This window comes from Leishmania donovani, chromosome 20 (assembly GCF_000227135.1).
Source record: "Leishmania donovani BPK282A1 complete genome, chromosome 20".
Classification (NCBI taxonomy): Eukaryota; Euglenozoa; class Kinetoplastea; order Trypanosomatida; family Trypanosomatidae; genus Leishmania; species Leishmania donovani.
The window spans coordinates 84,848-106,027 of record NC_018247.1 but is presented as its reverse complement, the minus strand read 5'-3'; the positions used below and the strand labels follow the sequence as shown (position 1 = coordinate 106,027).

Here is a 21,180-nt window from a genome sequence, read left to right as displayed (position 1 = left end):
CACCCCACCGGCAGGGCAGTGTGAGGGCCTGGTGAGGTAGGTGCGGGTCAGGCTGGCGCATTGCCCATCCCATGGATGGCGCACACGTCTACACTGTCGCGGCTCGCTCTGGCCCCTCCTTGCGCCGTGGGGTGCTTGACCCTGTCTGCGCCAGAGGTGGTCTGGCATCGGCAGGGACATAAGGGGCTGCTTGGCTTCCCGACACAGAGAGCGGGTGTGCTGGACCCTGAGGTACGAAGCACTGAGCGGTGTCGCCCCGTTCCCTGTCATCAAGGAGAGCAAGTTTGAAAGAGAGCAGAAAGGAGAGGAAGGCGTCCCCCACCCTCTGTTGCGCACATGTACAAGGAGCAATATACACGGCTGGGAGTGAACAGAAAGCAGGCCTACCCAAGAGCGGGGCAAAAGAAATAGGGAGGATCAGCACTTTTTATTTGGCTTCTTTCATGGGTATAGGTGCCTTTGCGTGTGTGATACACCTTGTCTTGTACGCACAACAGGACGAGGGGCCAGAGAACGAATCAAGGACACGAAGCGGCGTTGTGATGGCTGAGTTTCGCCTTGCGCCTTCAGCGAACTACTTGGTTTCCTCGTCGCATAAGGGTTGTGCATCCGCTATCTTGATATAATAGTAGGCGCGCGTACCGTAGCCCTCCATGGTCTGCAAGAAAAGGTCGCCACCAAGCGACTGTGCGTACACGCGCGACATCGGAAGCCCGTACCCGTAGCCAGCCAGCGGCGATGGCGCCGTGGATGCACACCCCTCGCCCGAGTCACCAAGCTGCAGAGCTGGTTTGCTGACTGACGTGTATGAGTACGCCATTGCCATGGCAAGTGCTTCGTCCGTCATGCCCATGCCTTCATCCGAGATACAGATGCACGCATGCTCCGTCCCTTCTTGTAGGTTGATCAAAACGCGAACAGGCGGCATATCAGCGCACGTAACCATCCCAACGTCGTTGCGCTTCATGTGTGAGTCCACTGTCGCACGAAACGCGTTCTTCATCAGTTCCAGTATAATGTACCGGATAGTTGTGCTCATGTAGGGGAATCGGAAAGCCTTGGAGTCTGAGGTGAACTCAAACTCGGTGTCTGGGCAGTCGCCGTAGTGATCCGTGCAAATCTGCTTCGCCTCGTCAACAGCGTTGCGAACTACGTGCTCAAGATTCATCTCAAGATCAACCATCCCGATGCGTCTGGGATTGCTGCCCATAGTCATATCCGGGTCGTGGTTGAGGAACATGCGAGAGATGAAGTTGTACGTGATCATACAACGATTCACAGAGTCCAGTGGGGCTTGGATGTCTTGGATCTCTGCGTAGGTGAGCACGTTCTCCTCCGTCATGGGGATGCTGGCCCACCGCTCGGATGTCTTCTTAAGATCCACCAGTGCTCGCCGATGAGATGAAACGTACTCCTTCAGCTCCAGGATTCCAAATGCCATGGTTTGCAGCAGGTCGCGCTCTGCGTGCTCCTCGTCAATGTCCTCCAACACTCTGCGAAAGTGCTGCACTTGGTCGTCGGTGGCAGGGATTTTGCAGTTGATGAGCTTCTGAAACGAGCGGAGAAGCGTTGCACGAACGGCCAAAATCGACGGCATGGCGTTGAGGCCAGAAGGAAGTTTGTCAAGTCCGGTAATGAAGTGCGCCAAAATAATTGGAAGCGCCTTGTGGCAGAATATTGGCGCGTGGTACGCCCTATCGTTGAAGATACTCAGGATACGCTTAATGTCCAGCCTTTTCATTTTGCGAGAGGCGTAAAGGTCAACCAATCCGTTTGCAGCTTTGCTCTCTTCCAGAACTTTCAGCTTCGACTTTATGCCATTCACCTCCTCCACGAGCCTCTCTAGGCGCTCTGTGCCCGAGCTTTTCGTCGATGCCAAACGGAAGCCGGTCGTGGAGCCGAGTAACTTCTTAATCGGAAGCAATCGCCGCATCATTTGTCTGCCCTAAAGCGTTTTCGCTTCTTCGATTCCGTGATTCACGAATTCAACTCCGCAGAAAGAGATATGTACTACGACATGAGCCCCGCAGTTGCAGTTCGTACATGGAGGAGCAAAGAGTAAGTGAGAAAGAGCTATGGAAACGACGCAGTAAGTACACCACTTGCAGAGCGCTAGCGTGCGGCACACGCCTCTGAAAAGCAGCCGCGTACCTTACTACTCAGGATGCATGAGGCATTTCCGCTACGGAGGAAAAGGGGAAAAAAGAGCCTATCAGTCCTGTAGCTCGCCTTCTATGTCTCATGAAGTGGCCACCATGTACCTCACTTGTGCCTTTTGTCATCCCGCCTGATGAGTTTTTGTTTACGCTTTCCTTTGAAAGTCTGTACAGGAGGCAAGGGCCTAACTACATCGTGGAAGTGAGAGACAGGAAAGAACATCAACAAAAAGAAACAAAAGCAGCAACGCAATGATCTACATGCACATTCAACCTTTCAGTGTGAATGCGCAGCATACTTTTGTGCCTCTTTCAGGGCGGCCTCCTTGCACCATTGTCCGTTTACAGGATCATCTTTGTAGATGAATAGGGCATCTCTGTCGAGCTTCTTCAGCGCTACCTCAATATCTGCGACTGTCTTCTCCAGCTCCGTCTTGCGCTTTCGCATCCCAGCCGTATCCTTTGAGAGCGGCATCCTCTGCAGTTCATAGATACACTCATCGTTCCGCCTTCGCATGCTTTGCACCAGCTTATCGTGCTCTTCCCGAGGGAGAAGATAAATGTACTTGGCATGGGCTTGTTGCTGACGCTGAGCCTTTGCCTCCTGCAATGATTCTACAAAAGCTTTTTCCTCAGCAATTTCTCTTTTGACACGCGACATGTACGCTGGCGTCTCACCAAAACTCTTACGGCTGGTTGGAAGTGGTGCTTGCATCTTTCGTCGCTTCGGTACCATGTTGCTAATCTCCACGATGTTCGAGGTGACGAAATTCTTTGTTGCATCCCGTGAAAAGGCGCCACCACCTCGGCCATCTCCTCTGTAGTCCCCACTGCCATAACCATGAGCAGCTCCGTTGTTTGCGCTTCCTTGCGCGCCGCTGGGATCCTGGCCGCTGCGCCCAGCATCAAGAGAGCCGTTTCCATCGGAAACAGGATTGCCATCGGCATTGTACTGCACCCCCGCCAACGCGCTGTCCCCATCACCACTTCGCCCGCCTTGGCTGAACGGGGTCGAGTTGTCCACAGGCGGTTTGCGGTACATTTTTTCCTCATGTGCTGCGGGTACGATGTAGCGGATGCCATCTCCCTTTTTCAGGTACTTTTGGGGGTCGATGGAGTCCCCCACATTTTTTCCAATGACAGCCTCCCGCTGCTTGAAAAAACGCACATTCGTGCCGTCGTACTCCTTTCCTTTTTCGAAAAAAGTAGAGTAACTCGGCTTTTCTGGCTCAGCCATGTGCTTGTCATACACGCCAGTGTACGGCGACTCGCTTTTACTGAGCACCTTCTGCTCCGAGGCGCTTTTAGCGTAAAGGCCAAAAATACTCTCTCCGCTCATCTTGAATTCTGGCCGTTTGACTGTTGCGACGACTTCTTTCATGCCAGACAAGAGAAGGCGCAAATAGAGAGACAGCAAGAAGTTCAGGTGTTGAAACTGAATAGAGCAAACAATGAGAAAGTGATCCGCCACATTGAAGGAGATCGCCTGGTCAACAAAAGCGAGGGCATCAAAGATGGGCCCATCATGCTGGACCTACGTGTCCACATTGAGCGAAGTAGCGGGCACGTGCAACAGTGTGCCTCCTACCCAGCGCTTACACGACGTAGTCCGCAAACGAGGAAATTTCTTTGTCATGCGGAACAGAGGTGAAAAACTTGTATAGTACACGATGGCGAATACTCAAGATGAATAATGCAGAGAGAAAGGCAACAAGACACTACAATTTTGGAGAGGTGGAGCGCCGCACCCGCTCTAGTTTACTCTCCTTCCGCTTCCTGGGCGGCGAAGCTAAACGATGCTGTACACACCGTGAGCTGATAAGACTGCTCTCGTGGAGCGCTTCAAGGTTAACCTCGAATGCAAACTCCTGGTACACGCTTCTGGCGAAGGAAGCTTCTTCGTTCTTCAATCTGTGTACAAGATCCTGTAGCGTCGAGCGTGGAATCGTCAAGCCGACCTGCGCACAAAACTGCAGCACTGCCTTTGCTACTTCTACAGAGCCTGTTGTGCGAAGAAGATCGTTCGCCACATAATCGGCCGCAGTAGCACTACCCTTGAAGCTGTCTTTAAAACGCTGCAGCTGCGACACATCCCTAGGGGATAAAGCGCGCGGCGCCGCATCGGCAACGACATGGGAAATGGAGAGGCTTCGTGACACAAGAGGGGCCTTCTCGCTTGATAAAGGAGACGGATCAAGCACTGAAGTGGAGGACACCGACGTGAGCGCTCTTCGAAAAGTATAGGGAACGAGCGTGAGCTTCGTGTGTGCGCAAAGCTCACCAGAGGAGTTTTTGGCCAAATTTATATCCGTTTCCCAATCTGACGTGCTATAACCCTCCAAAAACCCCACTGCCGACGCCAGGATGGAGGCTAGAGAGGAGGTGTTTCCGCTGAGCGACAAAAAGGTCAAAGGCGCGAGAGCCAGCCTTTTCATCGACTCTTGCCCATCTTCTGCGACTGCTCGAGAGGCAGGCGCCATCCATAGAGTCTGTGATGCACGGTGCATTGCATAGTCTATTTTTCGATGTAAGCCGCTTCCTGCTTTCAAGATTAGACTCTGTAAAGGACAGGAAAAAAAAGATGAAGAAAGCTGTGATGATGATAGAGAAGAGACCACTTCGTTAGCTTGCTGGAGGAGCAGGTCTAGCTCATAGGATTGTTTTTCCACAAATCGAGATTCGGCTTGAAAGCGAGGTTGGGGCACAGTACAGCAAGTCTTGCGAGCTTGAGTTCGTGAGTTTCACTCGTCCTGCCAATCTGTGGGTTGGCATGACATCTAGTGTTGTACAGCTTTCAAGGAGCGTTTCTCCAGTGAGGAGTGATCACCTCAAGGCAGCCTCACAGGAACCGGGTGCTTACGTGGTTAGGCCATTTCACGAGTTCCTGAAGCGAACGGGGGCCCTCAGACGCGAGGAGGCATCAGTGGAAGGGAAGTGGCGGAATCACAACTTCAGGTGGTCTCGCTGCTATCCAGTCCCCCTTTCTCCTTCATGTATGCGCCATTCGTATATCTGGGAGACGGATCGTGCTTAGTGTGGCTTTGTCGAAGCCTTGGCTCTTGGGGGTTCGAGAGAGTTTTGTTCTCATCACGGCCCCCCTCACCACCATCGATGTGTAGAAAGTCGCTTGCGATACTTCACTTGCTTGGTCGGAGTGTGCGCCAGAGCAGTATATGGCCGTTTCCATCGCGCCGCTGTAAAAAGACTGCGCTTGCTCAACGACGTATGTCATGCGTTTTGCGAGCGTGCTGCAGTCATTTTTGCACCTTTTCTGGCGACTCATGATACATACAAAGGTGATGCCCTCTGGCTCGCAGAAAGCTGTTTCGCCTGGTTAATAGAGGCCTCATCCTAAGAAGCATTGGTGGGTGTTTTTGAGGCACTGGACAAGGGTGGCGTCGCCTGCCCGCCGTTTGACTTGCTATTGGATCAATGGTGCACCAGGAGCACAGCCAATTAAACACAATAAAGAGTTGCTCTTCCCTATGTTAGAAACTCATGCTTTGATCGATCGAGGGCATGCATATGATCGCTGTCTTGCAAAACCAGTTTCAAGTGCTGCACCTGGGGAGGTGCTTATCGCCTCTTCAGCTATTAGTGGAGCAGCGTTGCAAAGTTCAGGAGGAACAAGGAAGCCAGTCCTCTGGCTGACATGCCTGGTGGTGGCGCTGTCTCTCATGATCTTCTCATCTTCTGCGCCTTGCGGAGCTTATTCGCTTTCTTGCTTCATGAATGCATCCGTTGCGGTGCTCTTACTTCTCCTTTAATCACGTTTCCCAACCCTTTTTTTCCCACTGGGTTTCAGTCACAGAGGTTTCGCGGTGGAAATGGTAATGATCCTCACGCCAACAGTGACGCGGAATCTGGAGAGCATCCAGCTGGCGCTGGAGACCAGCAATGCAATCCTCATTCAAGGGGAGATCGGATGTGGAAAGAGCGCATCTGTGCTTCATTTAGCGGAGAAGTACGCGGCAAAGGAAACAATGATCCAAGTAAACGTAGACGACACGTTCGACAGCAAGGATCTTCTCGGCAAGTTTAGCGCGACTCAAACCCCTGGAACCTTCCAGTGGGTTCCGGGGCCGCTGACGGTCGCTGTGCAGAAGGGCTATTGGGTTCTCATGGAGGATATCGACCTCGCTTCGTTCGATGTCTTTGCCGTGCTCCTTTCCCTCCTTGAGAGCTCGACCCTCTTTATTCCGGACAAGAGCAAGTTTCTGCGCGCGCACAGCGGGTTCAGGCTGATTGCAACTCAGCAGCTGTACTCCTCCGGTGCAGCCGTACTCACACGCAAGTCAAACTCCGTACCGTATGCCGAGCTTTGGGGCACCGTGATCATGGAAAACCTCCCAGCGGAAGAAATGTGCGCCATTGTCAACCATACATACAGCAACGTTCCGTTGTCCATCATTCAAAGCCTCGCGGCATTGGCTTCCCCAACGTCTGGCACAAGACTCGTGGGGCTGCAGAATCTGCTAAGGTGGAGTAAACGAGTAAGTAAGCGTCTGCCAAGCACGCTTTGTATTGATAATGCTAATAGCAAAAACACACTGGCGTTTATCTCGTCCCGCACGCGCGAGACAATGGTGAAGGAGGCGTTCGACTGCCTTGTAGCAAAGTACCCTCCAGGAAATGAGCGTGCTGGAGTTCTGAAGCTGATTTCGGAAGCTTGCGGGGTACCGATCAATGTTGCTGAGCCTCTTGTCCTGGAGTGCAGACCACAGGAGTCACTGACCACAGACATGTACTCAGTGGGCAGGGTGTGCATTCCGCTCATCTCCACTGTCTCCGGGCTCTTGCGCGACAGCCGCATTGCATTCGCGCCAACCACGCACGCCATGTCCCTCTTGGAGAGGCTTGCGGCGGCCGTAGAATCGCACGAGCACGTGCTTCTGACTGGCGAAACAGGCGTAGGAAAGACGTTTATTGTGCAGTATCTGGCGGATCAGCTGGGCCAGTCGCTAATCGTGCACAATCTCAATCAGCAGACGGACTCGTCGGATTTCATGGGCGGATGGAAGCCGTTGGATGTCGGTGTGACAGTGCGGGACCTGTACAACGGATTTACGGAGCTCTTTGCGGCATGCTTCAATGTTGAGAAAAACGCACAGTTTCTCAATATTCTTCAGCAGTCCGTCAATGGCCGGAAATGGGGCCGTGCGCTGAGCCAGATCATCAAGGGTTGCGGCTCTTTTAGGGCAAAGAGCGCAAAGGTGAAGTACGATGCAGCGATGCAGCAGCAGTGGGAGGATCTGGAACAGAAGGCCAACGAGCTGCTGAACACTGTAGAAAACACGAGAACCAACTTCGCGTTTTGCTTCGAGGAAGGTTCCCTTGTCAAGGCGTGGCGCGAGGGCCACTGGATTCTGCTGGATGAGCTCAATCTGGCCAGTACCGAGGTGCTGGAGCGCGTCTCCTCTGTGCTTGGCGATGTCGACCGCCTTTTTCTCACGGACAAGGACTCTTCAGAGCCGATCATGCGCCACAAGAACTTCCACGTTTTCGCGAACATGAATCCTCCGACTGACGTCGGCAAAAAAGACTTGCCGCCGTCTCTGCGTTCGCGGTTTGTCGAGTACTACGTGAGCGAACCATTTAACCGCAACGACATTAGCATTGTGGTGAGGGCGTACATAGGCTTCCTCACGGCAGACGCAAAGGTAGACGAAATTACTGACTTTTTCCTCGACTGTGTGAACAATGCGAAAACGAAGCTCTGCGCCTTGGACGGCGAGTCGAAAGCGCCGTCGTTTAGCCTGCGCACACTCACACGAGCCCTCTCTTACGTGCGCCGCGCCACCCCACTTTACGGCTTTGCGATCGCCTTGTTTGACGGCCTACTTCTTGGGTTTGCGACTCCTCTGCAGCGTCAGTTCCACGTGGTCGTGGAGCAGCTCATTGTCAAGAATATCTTTCGTGGCAAGCGTCCCAACTCCCCCACCTTGCCGGCCGCCCCGAAGAACGGGTCGTTTATCGCGTACGAGCACATGTGGATTCCTGCTGGTACCGAGGTTCCGTACTGCGACGAGGCGTTCATCCTCACCAACAGCGTCAAAGGCCACCTGACGAATCTCAGCCGCGCAGTGTTTGCAAATCGTCCGGTGCTGCTCGAGGGCCCTACGTCCTCTGGCAAGAGTTCCATGGTGAAATATCTGGCCGAGATCACCGGCAATAAGTTTGTGCGTATCAACAACCACGACAGCACCGAGGTTCAGGAGTACCTGGGTCACTACGTCACAGATGAGCTCGGAAAGCTGCGCTACGTGGACGGAATTCTCGTGAAGGCTGTTCGCCACGGCTACTGGGTGGTGTTGGATGAGCTGAATCTTGCACCGACTGACGTGCTCGAAGCCCTTAACCGTCTTCTGGATGACAACTGCGAGCTGTTTGTTGCTGACACTCAAGAAACCATAAAGCCGCATCCTCAGCTTCGCATCTTTGCGACTCAGAATCCTGCCGGCATTTACAGTGGCCGAAAGATGCTCTCGCGCGCCTTTCGAAACCGCTTTCTTGAGATTACAGTGGACGAGATCCCAACAACGGAGATCAGCACTATTCTGTGCCGCCGCTACTCACTTCCTCAGAGTTTTGCTGATAAAATGGTGGAGGTGATGACAGCGCTGCAAATTCACCGCCAGAGCTCGCAGATCTTTGCCGGCCGTCATGGGTTCATCACGCCTCGCGATTTGTTTCGGTGGGCGGAGCGTCGACCGGAAACGTATCAGCAGCTGGCGGAGCACGGCTTTCTGCTTCTGGGAGAGCGGTGCCGCAAGCCCAGCGAGCGCCAGGTTGTGCGAGATGTCATCGAGTCGGTGACCAAGACGGAGCTGGACGACAAGACCATTTATCACCCATCGCACTGGTCGTTTGTACAGCGCTACTTTAGTCAGGTTGAGAGTGGCGTCATTGACGAGTTCAAAATTGTCTGGACGGAGTCCATGCAGCGCCTATTCACCATTGTAGGAATTTGCCTGGAGCACAAAGAGCCCGTCCTGCTCGTTGGCGAAACCGGGAGCAGCAAGACCACGGTGTGCCAGCTGTGGGCGGCACTGCTCGGCATTCCGCTCCACATCCTCAACTGCCACCAGCACACAGAGGCATCGGACTTTCTCGGCAGTCTGCGACCCTCGCCACCGGACCGGCGCGATCAGGCGTTGTTTGAGTGGCGCAACGGCCCACTGGTGCAGAGCATGCTCAACGGTGACATGTTTGTGCTGGATGAGATTTCACTCACTGAGGACAGCGTTTTGGAGCGACTGAACAGCGTGCTGGAGCCCTCGCGCAGCGTTACGCTGGCGGAGAAGAGCAGCGCCGACTGCATCGTGGCGCACGAACGGTTTCTTGTCATGGCAACCATGAATCCTGGTGGTGATTTTGGCAAGAAGGAGTTATCGCCCGCCCTCCGCAACCGCTTCACGGAGATCTACGTCCGCCCCACTACAGACGTAACGGAGGTGAGCATGATTCTGTCGAACCGCCTAGAGGCGGAGCTGGCGGTGTGGGCCCCTCACATGGCTGCGGTGCTCTACCACGTCTCGCAGTCGACCACCACATCTAGCTCACCTCAGCACATTAGTATCCGTGACATCATCAGCTGGGTGTCTTTCATGAACGCTGCCCATGGCCGGTGCCCGCCGGAGGTCGCCTTTCTGCAGGGACTCGACGCTGTCATTCTCGATGGCATCGGTGTTGGCACTGGGCAGTCGGAGGCGTCGTGTGCGGTGTTGAAGAGCAGCTGCACGTCGCAGGCGGTGCAGGAGGTGATGCAGTCCGGGCATGCGCCGATCGACCACAATGCCCTGCTTGCGAAGCCCTTCTGGGAGGTGTGCGAGGGCATGGCGGAGCCGCAGCTGCCGCCATCGATGCAGGGCCGCTTCTTCTTCGGCGCCCCGGCAACGCGGCGCAATTTGTCCAAGCTGATGCGGGCGAGCCTCGTGAAGAAGGCAGTTCTCCTGGAAGGTAGCCCGGGCGTGGGTAAAACCAGCATCGTGGAAGCTCTCGGATGCGCGCTGGATCGATCGGTGGTGCGCATCAATTTGAGCGAGCAGACGGACATCATGGACCTCTTTGGTACGTACCTGCCGAGTCCCGGTGATGCCACTGAGCAGGAGGCCGCGGCAGAGGGAGAGGAGTCTGCCGCGACGGTGGGGGATGAACTGGAGCGACAGCAGCCGCGCGGTGGGCGAGGTCCTGTGAAGAGCCCGCAGTTTGCATGGTCGGATGGCGTTCTTTTGCGAGCCCTGAAGCAGGGCTCGTGGGTAATTCTAGACGAGCTGAACCTGGCGAGTCAGTCAGTGCTGGAGGGCCTGAACGCCTTGCTCGACCACCGCTCCTCCGTTTTTATCCCTGAGCTGAACGAAGAGTTTCACGCTCACGCCGACTTCCGCGTGTTTGCGTGCCAGAACCCGCTGCTGGAGGGTGGCGGTCGCAAAGGCCTGCCTTGCAGCTTCATCAATCGATTCATCAAGGTACACGTCGAGGCGTTCGAGGTGAGCGACCTGATTGTGATTGCCCAGGCAGTGTGCCCGGACATCGAAGAGGCGACGCTGCGGCGCATGGTGAACTTCGTGGACCGACTGCAGTACGACATAATGGTGCGCCGAGCGTACGGCTTGCGGGGAAGCCCGTGGGAGTTCAACCTACGCGATGTGTTGCGCTGGGCGAAGCTTTTGCAGTCGTACGAGGCGCGTGAGCGACCGACGTCGTTTGCCGACATGCTTTTTCTCCAGCGCATGCGCACCGATGAGGATGCGGCGCGGTGCCGCCTAGCGCTCGAGTCGTGCTTCTCCAAGGAAGAAGTCGAGAGAGACGTGGAACACGGGTGCGACTCCGACTTCCTCATCCACAACAACACCGTTTACTTCGCCAAGCAACGACTCATGCAGCGCGAGACAGCCACCATCAGCGCCTCGGAAGCACAGCAACTTAGCTCCTTGCTGCTCCTTCCTTCACAGGCGCACCTTGTCAAGTCGCTGCTGGTGTGCGTTGAGCAGAATCAGTTTGCCTTGCTGGTTGGTCCCTCCGGCGCCGGTAAGACCTTCGCACTGCGCACCGCCGCCGCCCTTGCCGGGGCAAGGCTAGTGACCTTTTCCATGACCGCGAGCTGCGACACAGTGGACTTGCTGGGCGGATTCGATCAGGTGGAGGGCAAGCAAGGCGAGTTCGAGTGGCGTGACTCTCTCGTGCTGGAGGCGATGCTGCAGGGGCACTGGCTCGTTTTGGACAACGTGAACTACTGCAATGCGAGCGTGCTGGACCGACTGAACCCACTCGTGGAGCCAAATGGCGTTCTCTTCGTCAATGAACAGGGTGTCGTTAACGACGAGGTGCGCATGATTCGGCCGCACCCTCGCTTCCGCCTCTTCGCTACGCTGAACCCGCGCTACGGCGAGATCTCACGTGCCATGCGCAACCGCGCCGTTGAGCTGTACGTGAAACCGGTAGCAATCCCATCTGCAGAGAGCTTCGCCCTCGGCGCCCACGCATCCGTCGTGGCACAGGAGCGGCACCAATCGTCGCAAGATGCCAAGAGCGCGGACGAAGCGGCCAACTCCGTCGCGTCTCTGAGCGCACCTCCGGTACGCTTGCTCTCGCGTCTGCTGCGGTACCACCAGACGTTTGTTTCTGTTGGCTTTCATGCTGACTCCCAACACCCCGGGACTGCGCAGCTCAGCGATGCGCTCTCTGCCGGTGCGCCAAGTGTATTCACGTTACTGCGGACAAGCTGCCTGCTGCGACCCAGCAGCCTAGTCGGCGACTTGGAGAGGCTGATTCTCCACCGATACATCCACAACCGCAGTGGGCACTGGGCCAGCTTCAAGTCGGAGCTACTTGAGCTGCTACGCTGCATAATGGACGGTGACACCGAAGAGAACGATACTGCCGCTTTTGCTGACGAGGCGATGGAGGTACTGCGCGCACTGCGGCTAGGTGGCCGCGGTGACGAGATGCTTGACAGGGCTGCCGCCGCCGAGGATGAGGAAGCCGCCACCGCTAGCGACCCGGTGGCAAGGGCTCTTGTGTGCTGCCGTGTTGGCCGTGCTGCTCTTGCGTTGCAACGGCTTCTTTCGGAGTCGGCCAGCGCCACCGAGCACGAGATGAAGGACGCCGCGGAAGCGGCGAAGCAGAAGGAGAAGCGCACGCTCACCAATCGTCACCGGCTGGAGGACTTGGTGCTGTGCTTCGTCCTGGAGCAGTGCAGCGACAGCGTCCCACTCGACGCCGTCACGGAGACGCGTCGGCTGTGGATAAGTCACCGTCTCCCAGCTGAACTCGCGCAGCGCGCTCTCTCGCTTGTGAGGACGAGCTTTTGCTCCTCAGAGATGCTCGCACGGCTTTACACACGTGCTGTCCTTCTACTTGGCCCTCACGCCGATGCACTCACGGCGCTGTGGGGCTCGCAGATGCAGGTGGTCAGCACCACCCTCGTGAACAACGCCCTGGTTCATCTGTGCGGTGTGCTGCAGGCGGCATTCGCGAGCCACAATGCAACTCCTGTGCCACCCGCAACGTTTCAGCAGCTTCTTCGCCTTGCCGCGCCGTTCGCGCGACTCGTGGTTCAACTCGCCAACGAGGAGTACGGTGTGCACACCGACAACTACATCCCCCTCGTCACCTACACAGCGCTGATGTGCAAGGCCGCCTCGAAGATGAAACCACCAATACCCCACGCCATGGCGCTGGTTCATGCCGCCACAAGCTTTCTGGACTCGCTTCAGCAGCATCTCGGCCTCCCCTTCCCGCTGCTGGGCGGCAAGGCCCCGCTGCACCGCTATGTGCCGACTCCTCACATTACCACGGCAGAGGAGCGACGCCTACTGCAGGCATGGAACACGACCGCGAACGAGGCATCCGCTGCCAGGCCAACAGCCCAGTCAAACTCGGCGGTAGGCCCACAAGCGCTACTTCATCGCCTATGGGAGTCTGCAGCGTTCCGCGAGGGCTTTGCATGCCTTCAGCAGCTCTTGTACATTCGCGCCACGGCAGCCACGTACTCCAGCGTGACATCGGCGGATCCTGCGCACACAGTGCACCCCCTTCTCCCTGCCCTGCAGGCTCGGATGACCGCATTCGTTGACACCTACACAGCTCGTTTGCCGCTCTTCACTGAACTCGAACTGGCCCTCTGGCGCAGCGTGCACCAGCTGTCCCTCGATAAACCAGCGGACACGACGGAGGCCCTGGCTCAGCTGGCGCCGTTGTTGCTGAGCCGCTTTGCCAGTCGCCACGGTGTCGCCGGCACGCGTCACCTCTTCGGCGGCGCGTGGGCGGTGGCTGCGGCGGATTGTATGCGCTATGGTGCGCAGGTGCGTGTTATGGACATCGGCCTCGCCGACAATCCACGCCTGCAAGCCCTGGCTGGCCTCTCCACATTTCTGCAGACCTGTCCTTTGGCGGCTGCGTCGCCACTGGAGGAGTGGGCGACCAACTCTCAGCGAGAGTTGGTGGGAGTGCTGTGCACCTGCTTCCCAGACCTTGCTTCTTGCGTGCCGACGCCGCTGCCGCCATCCCGCACCTCAGCCACGGCCCTCACCCGACTCTCCGTCTTTGGAAAGGTGGAAACGGTCGTCGCCTCCGCGGCGCCGATGCCGTCTTTGGTGCTCGAGAGGCAGAGGGTGCTGATGGCTGCTCTGCTGCGCCGACTTCGTAGCAACGGATGTGACAGCGCGGACACGCTTTCTGCCGTGACGCTTCTCTGGGTCTTCAAGTGCCGTCTGCTGCTGCCGCAGTCCCCAGTGGATCCAATGTATCGGCGGGAGTGCAAGCGAGTGGTGGCCACTGAGGAGCTAGAGCTTCTCGGCCGACTCGATGGCGCGTTTGCCTGGGCCGAGCAGCTCGCAATCCGGCACCGCAGCCCCCAGCGCGAGATCCTGCTGACGCTGCGTGTGCAGGAGAAAGAGCTTCTGCGGCAGGCACAGCGCAAGTATGTGACTCGCCCAGACGCCACTGGCATGAAGTACGCTACCCTCATCCGCCAGCTGTACCAGGTGTGTACGACGCTCCTGTCCGACGCGCGTGTGCTCGGTTTGTTCGAGATGCCGCCGGCGTCTGCTGGTGGTTTGAATGCGGCTGCCGCCGCAGAGATCATAGCCAGCCGAGAGGCGTGGAGTGACCTGCTGTACGAGCAGGTGATGCAGCTGCTGGCCGATTACGGCGGCTACGAGGACGTGACGGTGAACTTTGCTGAGGCAGCGCTGCTCGCCTCCATGGCAGCGCGGGCTAGCTGCACCACGGATGTCCGTCTGCTCGCCGCCGCCGCCTCCGCCGACTCGTCTGCACTATCGCGCACACTCTTTAGCCGTGCCGAAACGCTGCGCCTGCTGCAATTTCCATCCCCCCTGGTGCACGTGTTGCCGATGCCCCCACTGCAGCACACCGCGTCTCTGCTGCGCCACCGCGTCGTCTACCTGGACTCGTGCCTCTCCCTGCTCTCCGGCACCGCGCCGCAGGGGACGAGCCGCGACTTTGTCGAGGACGTCTTCGCCCAGTACCGTTCCCTGTTCCGCCAGATCGAGGAGTGGGAGGTGCAGGAGCGCCAGGCCGACCAGCTCGCGGTGATGTACAAGGAAAAGGCCACCGTGATCGAGGGCGACGATGAGAAGCTGATACGCAAGTTGAAGGAGCTGTACCCGAGCTACGAGGCGGAGTTCAGCATCGACGCTCTCGAGGACGACGCGGCGGAATCTTCGGATCGAAAGAAGACGGAGGAGCAGCTGGAGGGGCGTCGCGCCAAGTTTGCCCGCATCCTTTTCAAGGAGCGGGACGGCTTCTACCTGCGCCACCTCGTCGAGGTGCACCGAACCTTCTACTGGCGCCTCATCTCTTGCCGCATGAAGGAGGCAGCGACGGCACCCAGTGCATGCAGCGCAAAGTCGCCGCAGTCTACCGCGCTGCTTGCCGCTTTTCAGAACCGCTTCGATGCCCTCGCCGCGGAACTGCACACCTTTCCGGCGTCGAGCGGCAGCACATCTGGGGTGGCGGGGATGGAGGAACAGCTTCTCCTGAATGGCTTCGCGGCCCGCGTCTCACTGCTGCGCGAGGAGATGCGTGGCACAGCTGTCTCCCTGGAGGAGCGGAAGGAGGCTGCCTTCAACATTTTCCTCGACACGGACGTGTACGAACTGAGTCGCTTCAGCACCCCTTTGCAGACTTTGCTGGATGCCGTGCAGCGACTTGCCGAGCAGTATCCCGACACGCCGTCGTTGCAGCGGTGCCTGCGCATTGGCCACAAGATTGCCGCACTTCCGGCGATGAGTACCCCGCTGATGAAGGTGATGGCGGGTTGCGAGGTGCTGCTGCGGGAGTGCTACGAGTGGGAACGCAACGCATCGCACGAGGTCTCGTTGATGCGCCACATGACGGCGCTTTCCTCCTTCGTGCTGCGCTGGCGCCGTCTGGAGCTGCACTGCTGGGCACACGTATTTCAGGCGAAGCGCGCCGAACTCGAGCTCCAGGCAGCGCAGCAGTGGTTCACGCTCTATGACCTTCTGCTCGGTGAAGCGGTGCCATGCGAGCCGGACGGCGAAGGCCACCATACCGTAGCTGTGTGGGATGCCGAAACGCCGCTGCTGCGACACTGCCGCACCGCCTTCCAGCGTGCCTCGAAGTTCATGTGGGATGCGATCTTTGGAGACTTCAGTGTGCGGCTCCGCATCCTGCAAGGGTTTGGGTTTCAGCTCCTCGCGGCAGAGAGTGCGCAGGCGCCGCTGGCTAACACGGTGCTGCACGTGTGCGACTTCTTTGCCCAGTTCGAACCGCTCGTCCAGCAACAACGCGACAAGGCCGTGCAGCCGATCGAGGAGGACATTGCGGAGTTCGCCAAGATTATGCGCTGGGAGGACGCCAACTACTACGCCGTGCGCGCCACCGCGGAGAAGTCGCACATGAAGATGGCGCGCGTGCTCGGTACCCTGGAAGAGGTGCTGCGAACCCCGGTCCTCGCGGTCATCACAGCCGAGGAGCAGCGGTGCGAGGACGATGCTTCGCTCGGCTTCGCGCTGCCGGTGAAGGTGGACTCCAAGTCCAAGAAGGCAAAGCAGGCAAGAAAGCCTGCGGAGGCTGCGGGCAAGGGTGCGAAGCAGGGCATCAAACGACAACGCAACGGCAAGGCCGTTTCTGCCGCTGCAGATAACCCATCACTGGAGGCTGTTGCCACGGCGGAGGATCCAGCGCTCCAGTTGCTGAGCCGCAACGTATACCTCGACCAGGTTCACACTTTCTTGCGAGACGCCGCTCACGAGGTGATCGAGAACGTGACAGCTCTCCAGAAGCCTAAGACGCCGAATCAGATGAAGGTGCGAGCCCTCAAGACGCTCTTCGGCCGACTTTCCGAGGCCGGCGTACCGCACACGCACGAGAACCAAGTCGGCGACTGGGGGGTTCTCTTCTTCACCACTGAGGCGCTGCTGGGGTGTTGTGAGACGCACCGCGACCAGACAGCCGCAGTCGCCCGTGCCGGCGCTGCTGCGGCGGAGCAGTATCGATTTGCTCGCTGGCTGCAGCGACTGCGCGAAGTGGAGAGAAAGCCGCACCACGACCTTTCCGCTGCACAGGCGAAGCGCGGAACTGGGATAGCCGAGAGCCTCTTTTCGAACGCCGTGCACGTGGCAACAGTACTGTGCGAGCTGTTTCACCTGGATGAGCAGCTACGCGTGCTGGAGGTCACTGTGCAGCACAGTGTACTGGCGTCTGACGGCGACACCGATGGCGGTGTCGTGAGTCACGCTGTACCGCGCGTCTTCCTCGATGACGCTGTCGAGGTTGCTTGCCTTGTTCAGTCCGTGTGCAGTGGCCTAGGATGGATGACGCAGCAGCCGCACATGGTCGCCAAAACTACAGCAGAGGCTCACGGGCTCGTGCACGAGCTGGCGGGCGTTTCAAATGAGCTGTGGTCTCTTTGCACCTCGTATGAGCCGCTGCGCCTCTCCGCCGCGTCTACGGTGCCGCCTGGCATTTCCAAGTACTACTTCGATGCACTGCACCGCGTACTGGGTGTGGTGTGCCGCATACAGGCGTGCGATGTCGCGAACATCGCTGCTGCGGCGAAGCCTCTCGTCGACGCCGTTACTGATATGCTCGCGCGCCACGAGCAGCCATCGGCGCAGATGCGCGAGCGTCTCGCCACGGAGGCAAAGCGGCGTCGCACCGAGCAGTTGCCGAAGCCGTGGGCTCAGCGACTGCGCCATGCCGTCGAGGAAGTGAGCGATGCCCTCGTCCCCTGTGGGGAGGGTGCGAGTGTGGTGCTCGAAGACGATGTGCGGATGCCATCGACGACGGCCACGACAGATGCGGAGGCGAAGGTGAGCGGGCACTGCGACTCCGAGTCCGATACGGATGCGCCACAACTTGAGTCAGCCGTCTACGCCCGCTACACCATGCATGGCGCGGCGGTCCACGAGGCGCTGCAGCGACTCGTGCCGATCCTGGAGGATCTCCTCGCCTCGCCTGTCAGCTCTGAGGGTGCTACAGCCGCGACCGTTGTAACGAGTTCGGCGCTGCCAAGCGTATGCACCCTTGCAGCGCGCGAGAGAGAAGAGCTGCTTCCACGGCTGTCTGTGTGTCGCCGTGAGGTGCAGCGTGTACGCGATGCGTGGTGCACCGTGCTGGAGGCGCAGTGCTTTTTCGGCGTCGTCGTCGCACGCCTCTTTACTGTGCTCCTCAAGAAGGGCTTCTGCAAGACTGAGGACGAGGAACCTGACGACGGCGAGGGCGACGGCGAGGGTGGCCAGCAGCAAAACGGCACCGGGATGGATGACGGCCAAGGCGAGAAGGATGTCACGGACCAGATCGACAACGAGGACCAGCTCATGAATATGAAAGATAAGGAGGAGGAGCAGGCGGATGAGCAGCGGCAAGGCGAGAAGGACGAGGGCGAGGAGGACACAGCGGCGGACGTGGAGACGGACTTCAACGGCCAAAAGGAGAACCGCAGCGAGAGCGATGGCGAAGGTGACGAGGAGGGCGAGGAGTCGGACAAGGAAATGGGCGACGTCGACGACGGCACGGAGCAGGAACGCAAGAAGGCGAAGAAGGACGCTGGCGATGCCGATGACATGAACGAGGATGCTGGCGACGCAGCCGAGGAGGTGCCCGAAGACGACCTTGCCGAAGGCGATGAGCACCGCGAGGACAACGAGGAAACCGGCGGCTTTGAAGACAAGGCGGACGAGATTCGAGACGCCGATGAGGATCGCTCCTGCGAGCACGACGTGGTCGGCGATGACGACAAGAGTGAGATGGACGAGGACGGTAGCAGCGACGGCAACTCCGTCGAGCACAGCGATACTGATGGTGAGGAGCGCGACGAGAGCGCGCGGGATGATAAGCTGCCCAGCGACGCGGACGAGGAACCGGAAGAGAGCGACGTTGCCTCTGAGGAGCGCGTCGACAGTGACGCCGCGACCGACGCGGAGCGCAGCGAGTTGGGCGAGGAAGAGGTGGAGCAGCGGGACAACAGCGAGAACGCGGGTGATGTATCGGACATCGAGGACGCCAGCGACGGCCCCGACGAGAACGTGTACGAGGGCGGCCAGCAGGATGACCGAGAAGGCGACGAGGCTACGGAGAACCAGGACAAGGACAAGAAAGACACGTCCGCCAAAGTCCGCAAGGAGCAGGCCGCCAACGAGGAGGAGCAGCCAGGCACAGAGCAGGAGCAGGACGACGCGGGGCAGAACTGGAAGCAGCAGCAGGAGCAGAACGAGCAGGCGCAGCGCCGCGACAACGCGGAGCAGACCCGCTCTCAGCACAACCCGTATCGTGCCGTCAAGGAGGCCCTGCAGCGGCATCAGCGTCAGATGCAGCAGCTCAACCTTAACCAGCACGTGAAGGTCACGGATGAAAAGGATGAGCCCAAAGCGGAGAAGCCACCGAAGCCGGACCAGGCGGGCGAGCAGGAGGATGTTGAGGAGTTCGACTTTGAAGAGGACGGAGACCGTGAGGGCCTAGCTGCTGCTGAGCACACCGAGGCAAAGCCAACTGAAACAGACGCGTATGAGGGCGAGGAGAGCCACAATGACGCGAGCGGCGACGAGGATGGCATAGGGGAGGACGAGGACGACTCCGCTGACGCCCCGCAAGAGACGCGTCGCAAGTGTCGCCAGAACAGGGACGAGCTCACCGAACTGGAGGAGAAGGAGGCGGCGGCAACATCCCAGAAGATGAAGTCCAAGAAGAAGGTGCGGACGACTGCCGACGATGAGGACGCGAGTGCGTCGGAGGACCAGGAGGACGATGACACCACCAAGAAAGACGACCAAGATGCCGCGGCGGAAGCGAACGTGAAGCTTGAGCGTGGTCGGCAGCTGTGGCTGGAGCAGGAGACTGCAGTGCATGGCCTCTCTCAGCAGTTGTGCGAGCAGCTCCGCCTCATCCTCGCCCCGACGCTCGCTGATAAGCTCCAGGGCGACTACAAGACCGGCAAGCGGCTCAACATGAAGCGCATCATTCCGTACATCGCCTCTCAGTTCAAGAAGGACCGCATCTGGCTGCGTCGCACAAAGCCGAGCAAGCGCACATACCAAATACTGGTGGCCCTCGATGACTCGCTGAGTATGCAGTGCAACAATGCTGGCGTGCTATCCTGCCGTGCAGTGGCCCTCATTGCCAAGGCTCTGCAACAGCTGGAGGTGGGCGAGTTCGGCGTCGCGTGCTTCGGCAAGGAGACTCACGTGGTGCACCCCCTGGAGGAGCCGTTTCTCGCCGACAGCGGTCCGCGCCTCTTCAGCGAGATTACGTTTGAGCAGAAGTCCACAAACATGAAGCTGCTCTTAGAGACTACGCTCGGCTACCTCGACGACGCTCGCGACCGCATGCGTGGCCAGACCCGCTCTACGACACAGCAGCTGCAGCAGATCATGTTTATCATCGGTGATGGCCAGATCACGGAAAACCGCGACGACTTGCGCCAGCTGATGGTGCGGGCCGAGGAGAACCACCAGATGGTCGTGTTCGTGCTGCTGGATATCAGGGCAGCTGAGGGGGACACCGCTACGCCCAGTGCTGGGCCATCTGCCGCTCCGGCCGCAGCGGCGCCGCTCAGGGCAAAGACGTTGCAGGGACTCTCTACTGCAGAGCGCCTGCGCCGCCTCAAGGCGGACCGCGAGGCGCGACTGCTGCGCGTTCAGTCGAACTCGATCCTGGACATGCAGGTGGTCGAGTTCCAAGCTGGCCGCGTGGTGCGCCGCCCTTACATGGAGGACTTCCCTTTCCCTTACTACCTCATCATCCGCGACATTCAGAATTTACCGGAGATCATCGCGGACGCCATGCGGCAGTGGTTTGAGCTACTCAATGCCGGCGCGTAAAGAAAGCGGGTCGATTACGGATCGCGCATATGCATGCGCTGCTTACCCTTCTTTTTGTTTGTTTTCTGTACTTCCCACCTCTGTCTTCGTGTTTTCCGCGATGCGCTCTCATCCACCAGCTCCCGCCCGCCCCGATCCCTCACCTCTGGACGGCTATGCTGGATGTAGAACGTTGACCATGGTGCAAGTTGTGTTTCGTGCCCAATGCCGGGTATGCGGGCGTGCGTGTCGGTGAGTCATCGGATGAATTCGTCTGTTTCCTTCAACGCCTTTCTCCATTGTGTTTCGCTTGCCGTTCATTCTCTCTTTTCTTTTTCTTTCGCTATCAGCTGACGAGATGCGGAGTGGGGCAGCTGCGTGCGTGCTTGTGTGTGCCGGTGGGTGCTCGATGGACACATCGAGTGCCACTGGCCCCGGGTGTGGCTGTGAAGGTGTCTTGGCGTTGTGGTTTATTTCTGTTTCTTCTCTCAAGTGGGCCTCGATGCCTCACTCTCGTGGTGCTTGATCTTTGATGATGATGACGCTTGAGTTAAGACACACACACAGAGACACAGACACAGACACACGGCGGAGGTGGGATGAACGGCCTGTGCTGTTCACCTCCCCGCCTTTCCGCGTTTGCACACGTGTGTCTGTGCGTGGATCCCTTCCCCGATATAAACATAAGTATATATATATAAGCCAGTGCATGTGCATGCATGTGTGCCTGCGTTTGTGTG

The 21,180-nt window shown here is 58.3% G+C and overlaps 4 protein-coding genes across 4 annotated transcripts; 1 reads left to right on the top strand and 3 right to left on the bottom strand.

Annotated features, from left to right (window-relative positions):
• Positions 1–574: 574 nt before the first annotated feature.
• LDBPK_200310 (developmentally regulated phosphoprotein-like protein) lies at positions 575–1,933 on the bottom strand (the record flags this gene model as incomplete). Its single annotated transcript, XM_003860323.1, has 1 exon — positions 575–1,933. One exon carries the CDS (start codon positions 1,931–1,933, stop codon positions 575–577), a length of 1,359 nt encoding a protein of 452 aa, XP_003860371.1.
• A 500-nt stretch (positions 1,934–2,433) lies between these two features.
• Positions 2,434–3,537, bottom strand: LDBPK_200300 (hypothetical protein, conserved; the record flags this gene model as incomplete). Its single annotated transcript, XM_003860322.1, has 1 exon — positions 2,434–3,537. One exon carries the CDS (start codon positions 3,535–3,537, stop codon positions 2,434–2,436), a length of 1,104 nt encoding a protein of 367 aa, XP_003860370.1.
• A 337-nt stretch (positions 3,538–3,874) lies between these two features.
• LDBPK_200290 (hypothetical protein, conserved) lies at positions 3,875–4,663 on the bottom strand (the record flags this gene model as incomplete). The annotated part of the gene is made up of 1 exon (XM_003860321.1): positions 3,875–4,663. The coding sequence occupies one exon, from the start codon at positions 4,661–4,663 to the stop codon at positions 3,875–3,877; it is 789 nt and encodes a 262-aa protein (XP_003860369.1).
• Positions 4,664–5,983: 1,320 nt separating this feature from the next.
• On the top strand, positions 5,984–20,461 carry LDBPK_200280 (hypothetical protein, conserved; the record flags this gene model as incomplete). Its single annotated transcript, XM_003860320.1, has 1 exon — positions 5,984–20,461. The coding sequence occupies one exon, from the start codon at positions 5,984–5,986 to the stop codon at positions 20,459–20,461; it is 14,478 nt and encodes a 4,825-aa protein (XP_003860368.1).
• Between the last annotated feature and the right edge of the window lie 719 nt (positions 20,462–21,180).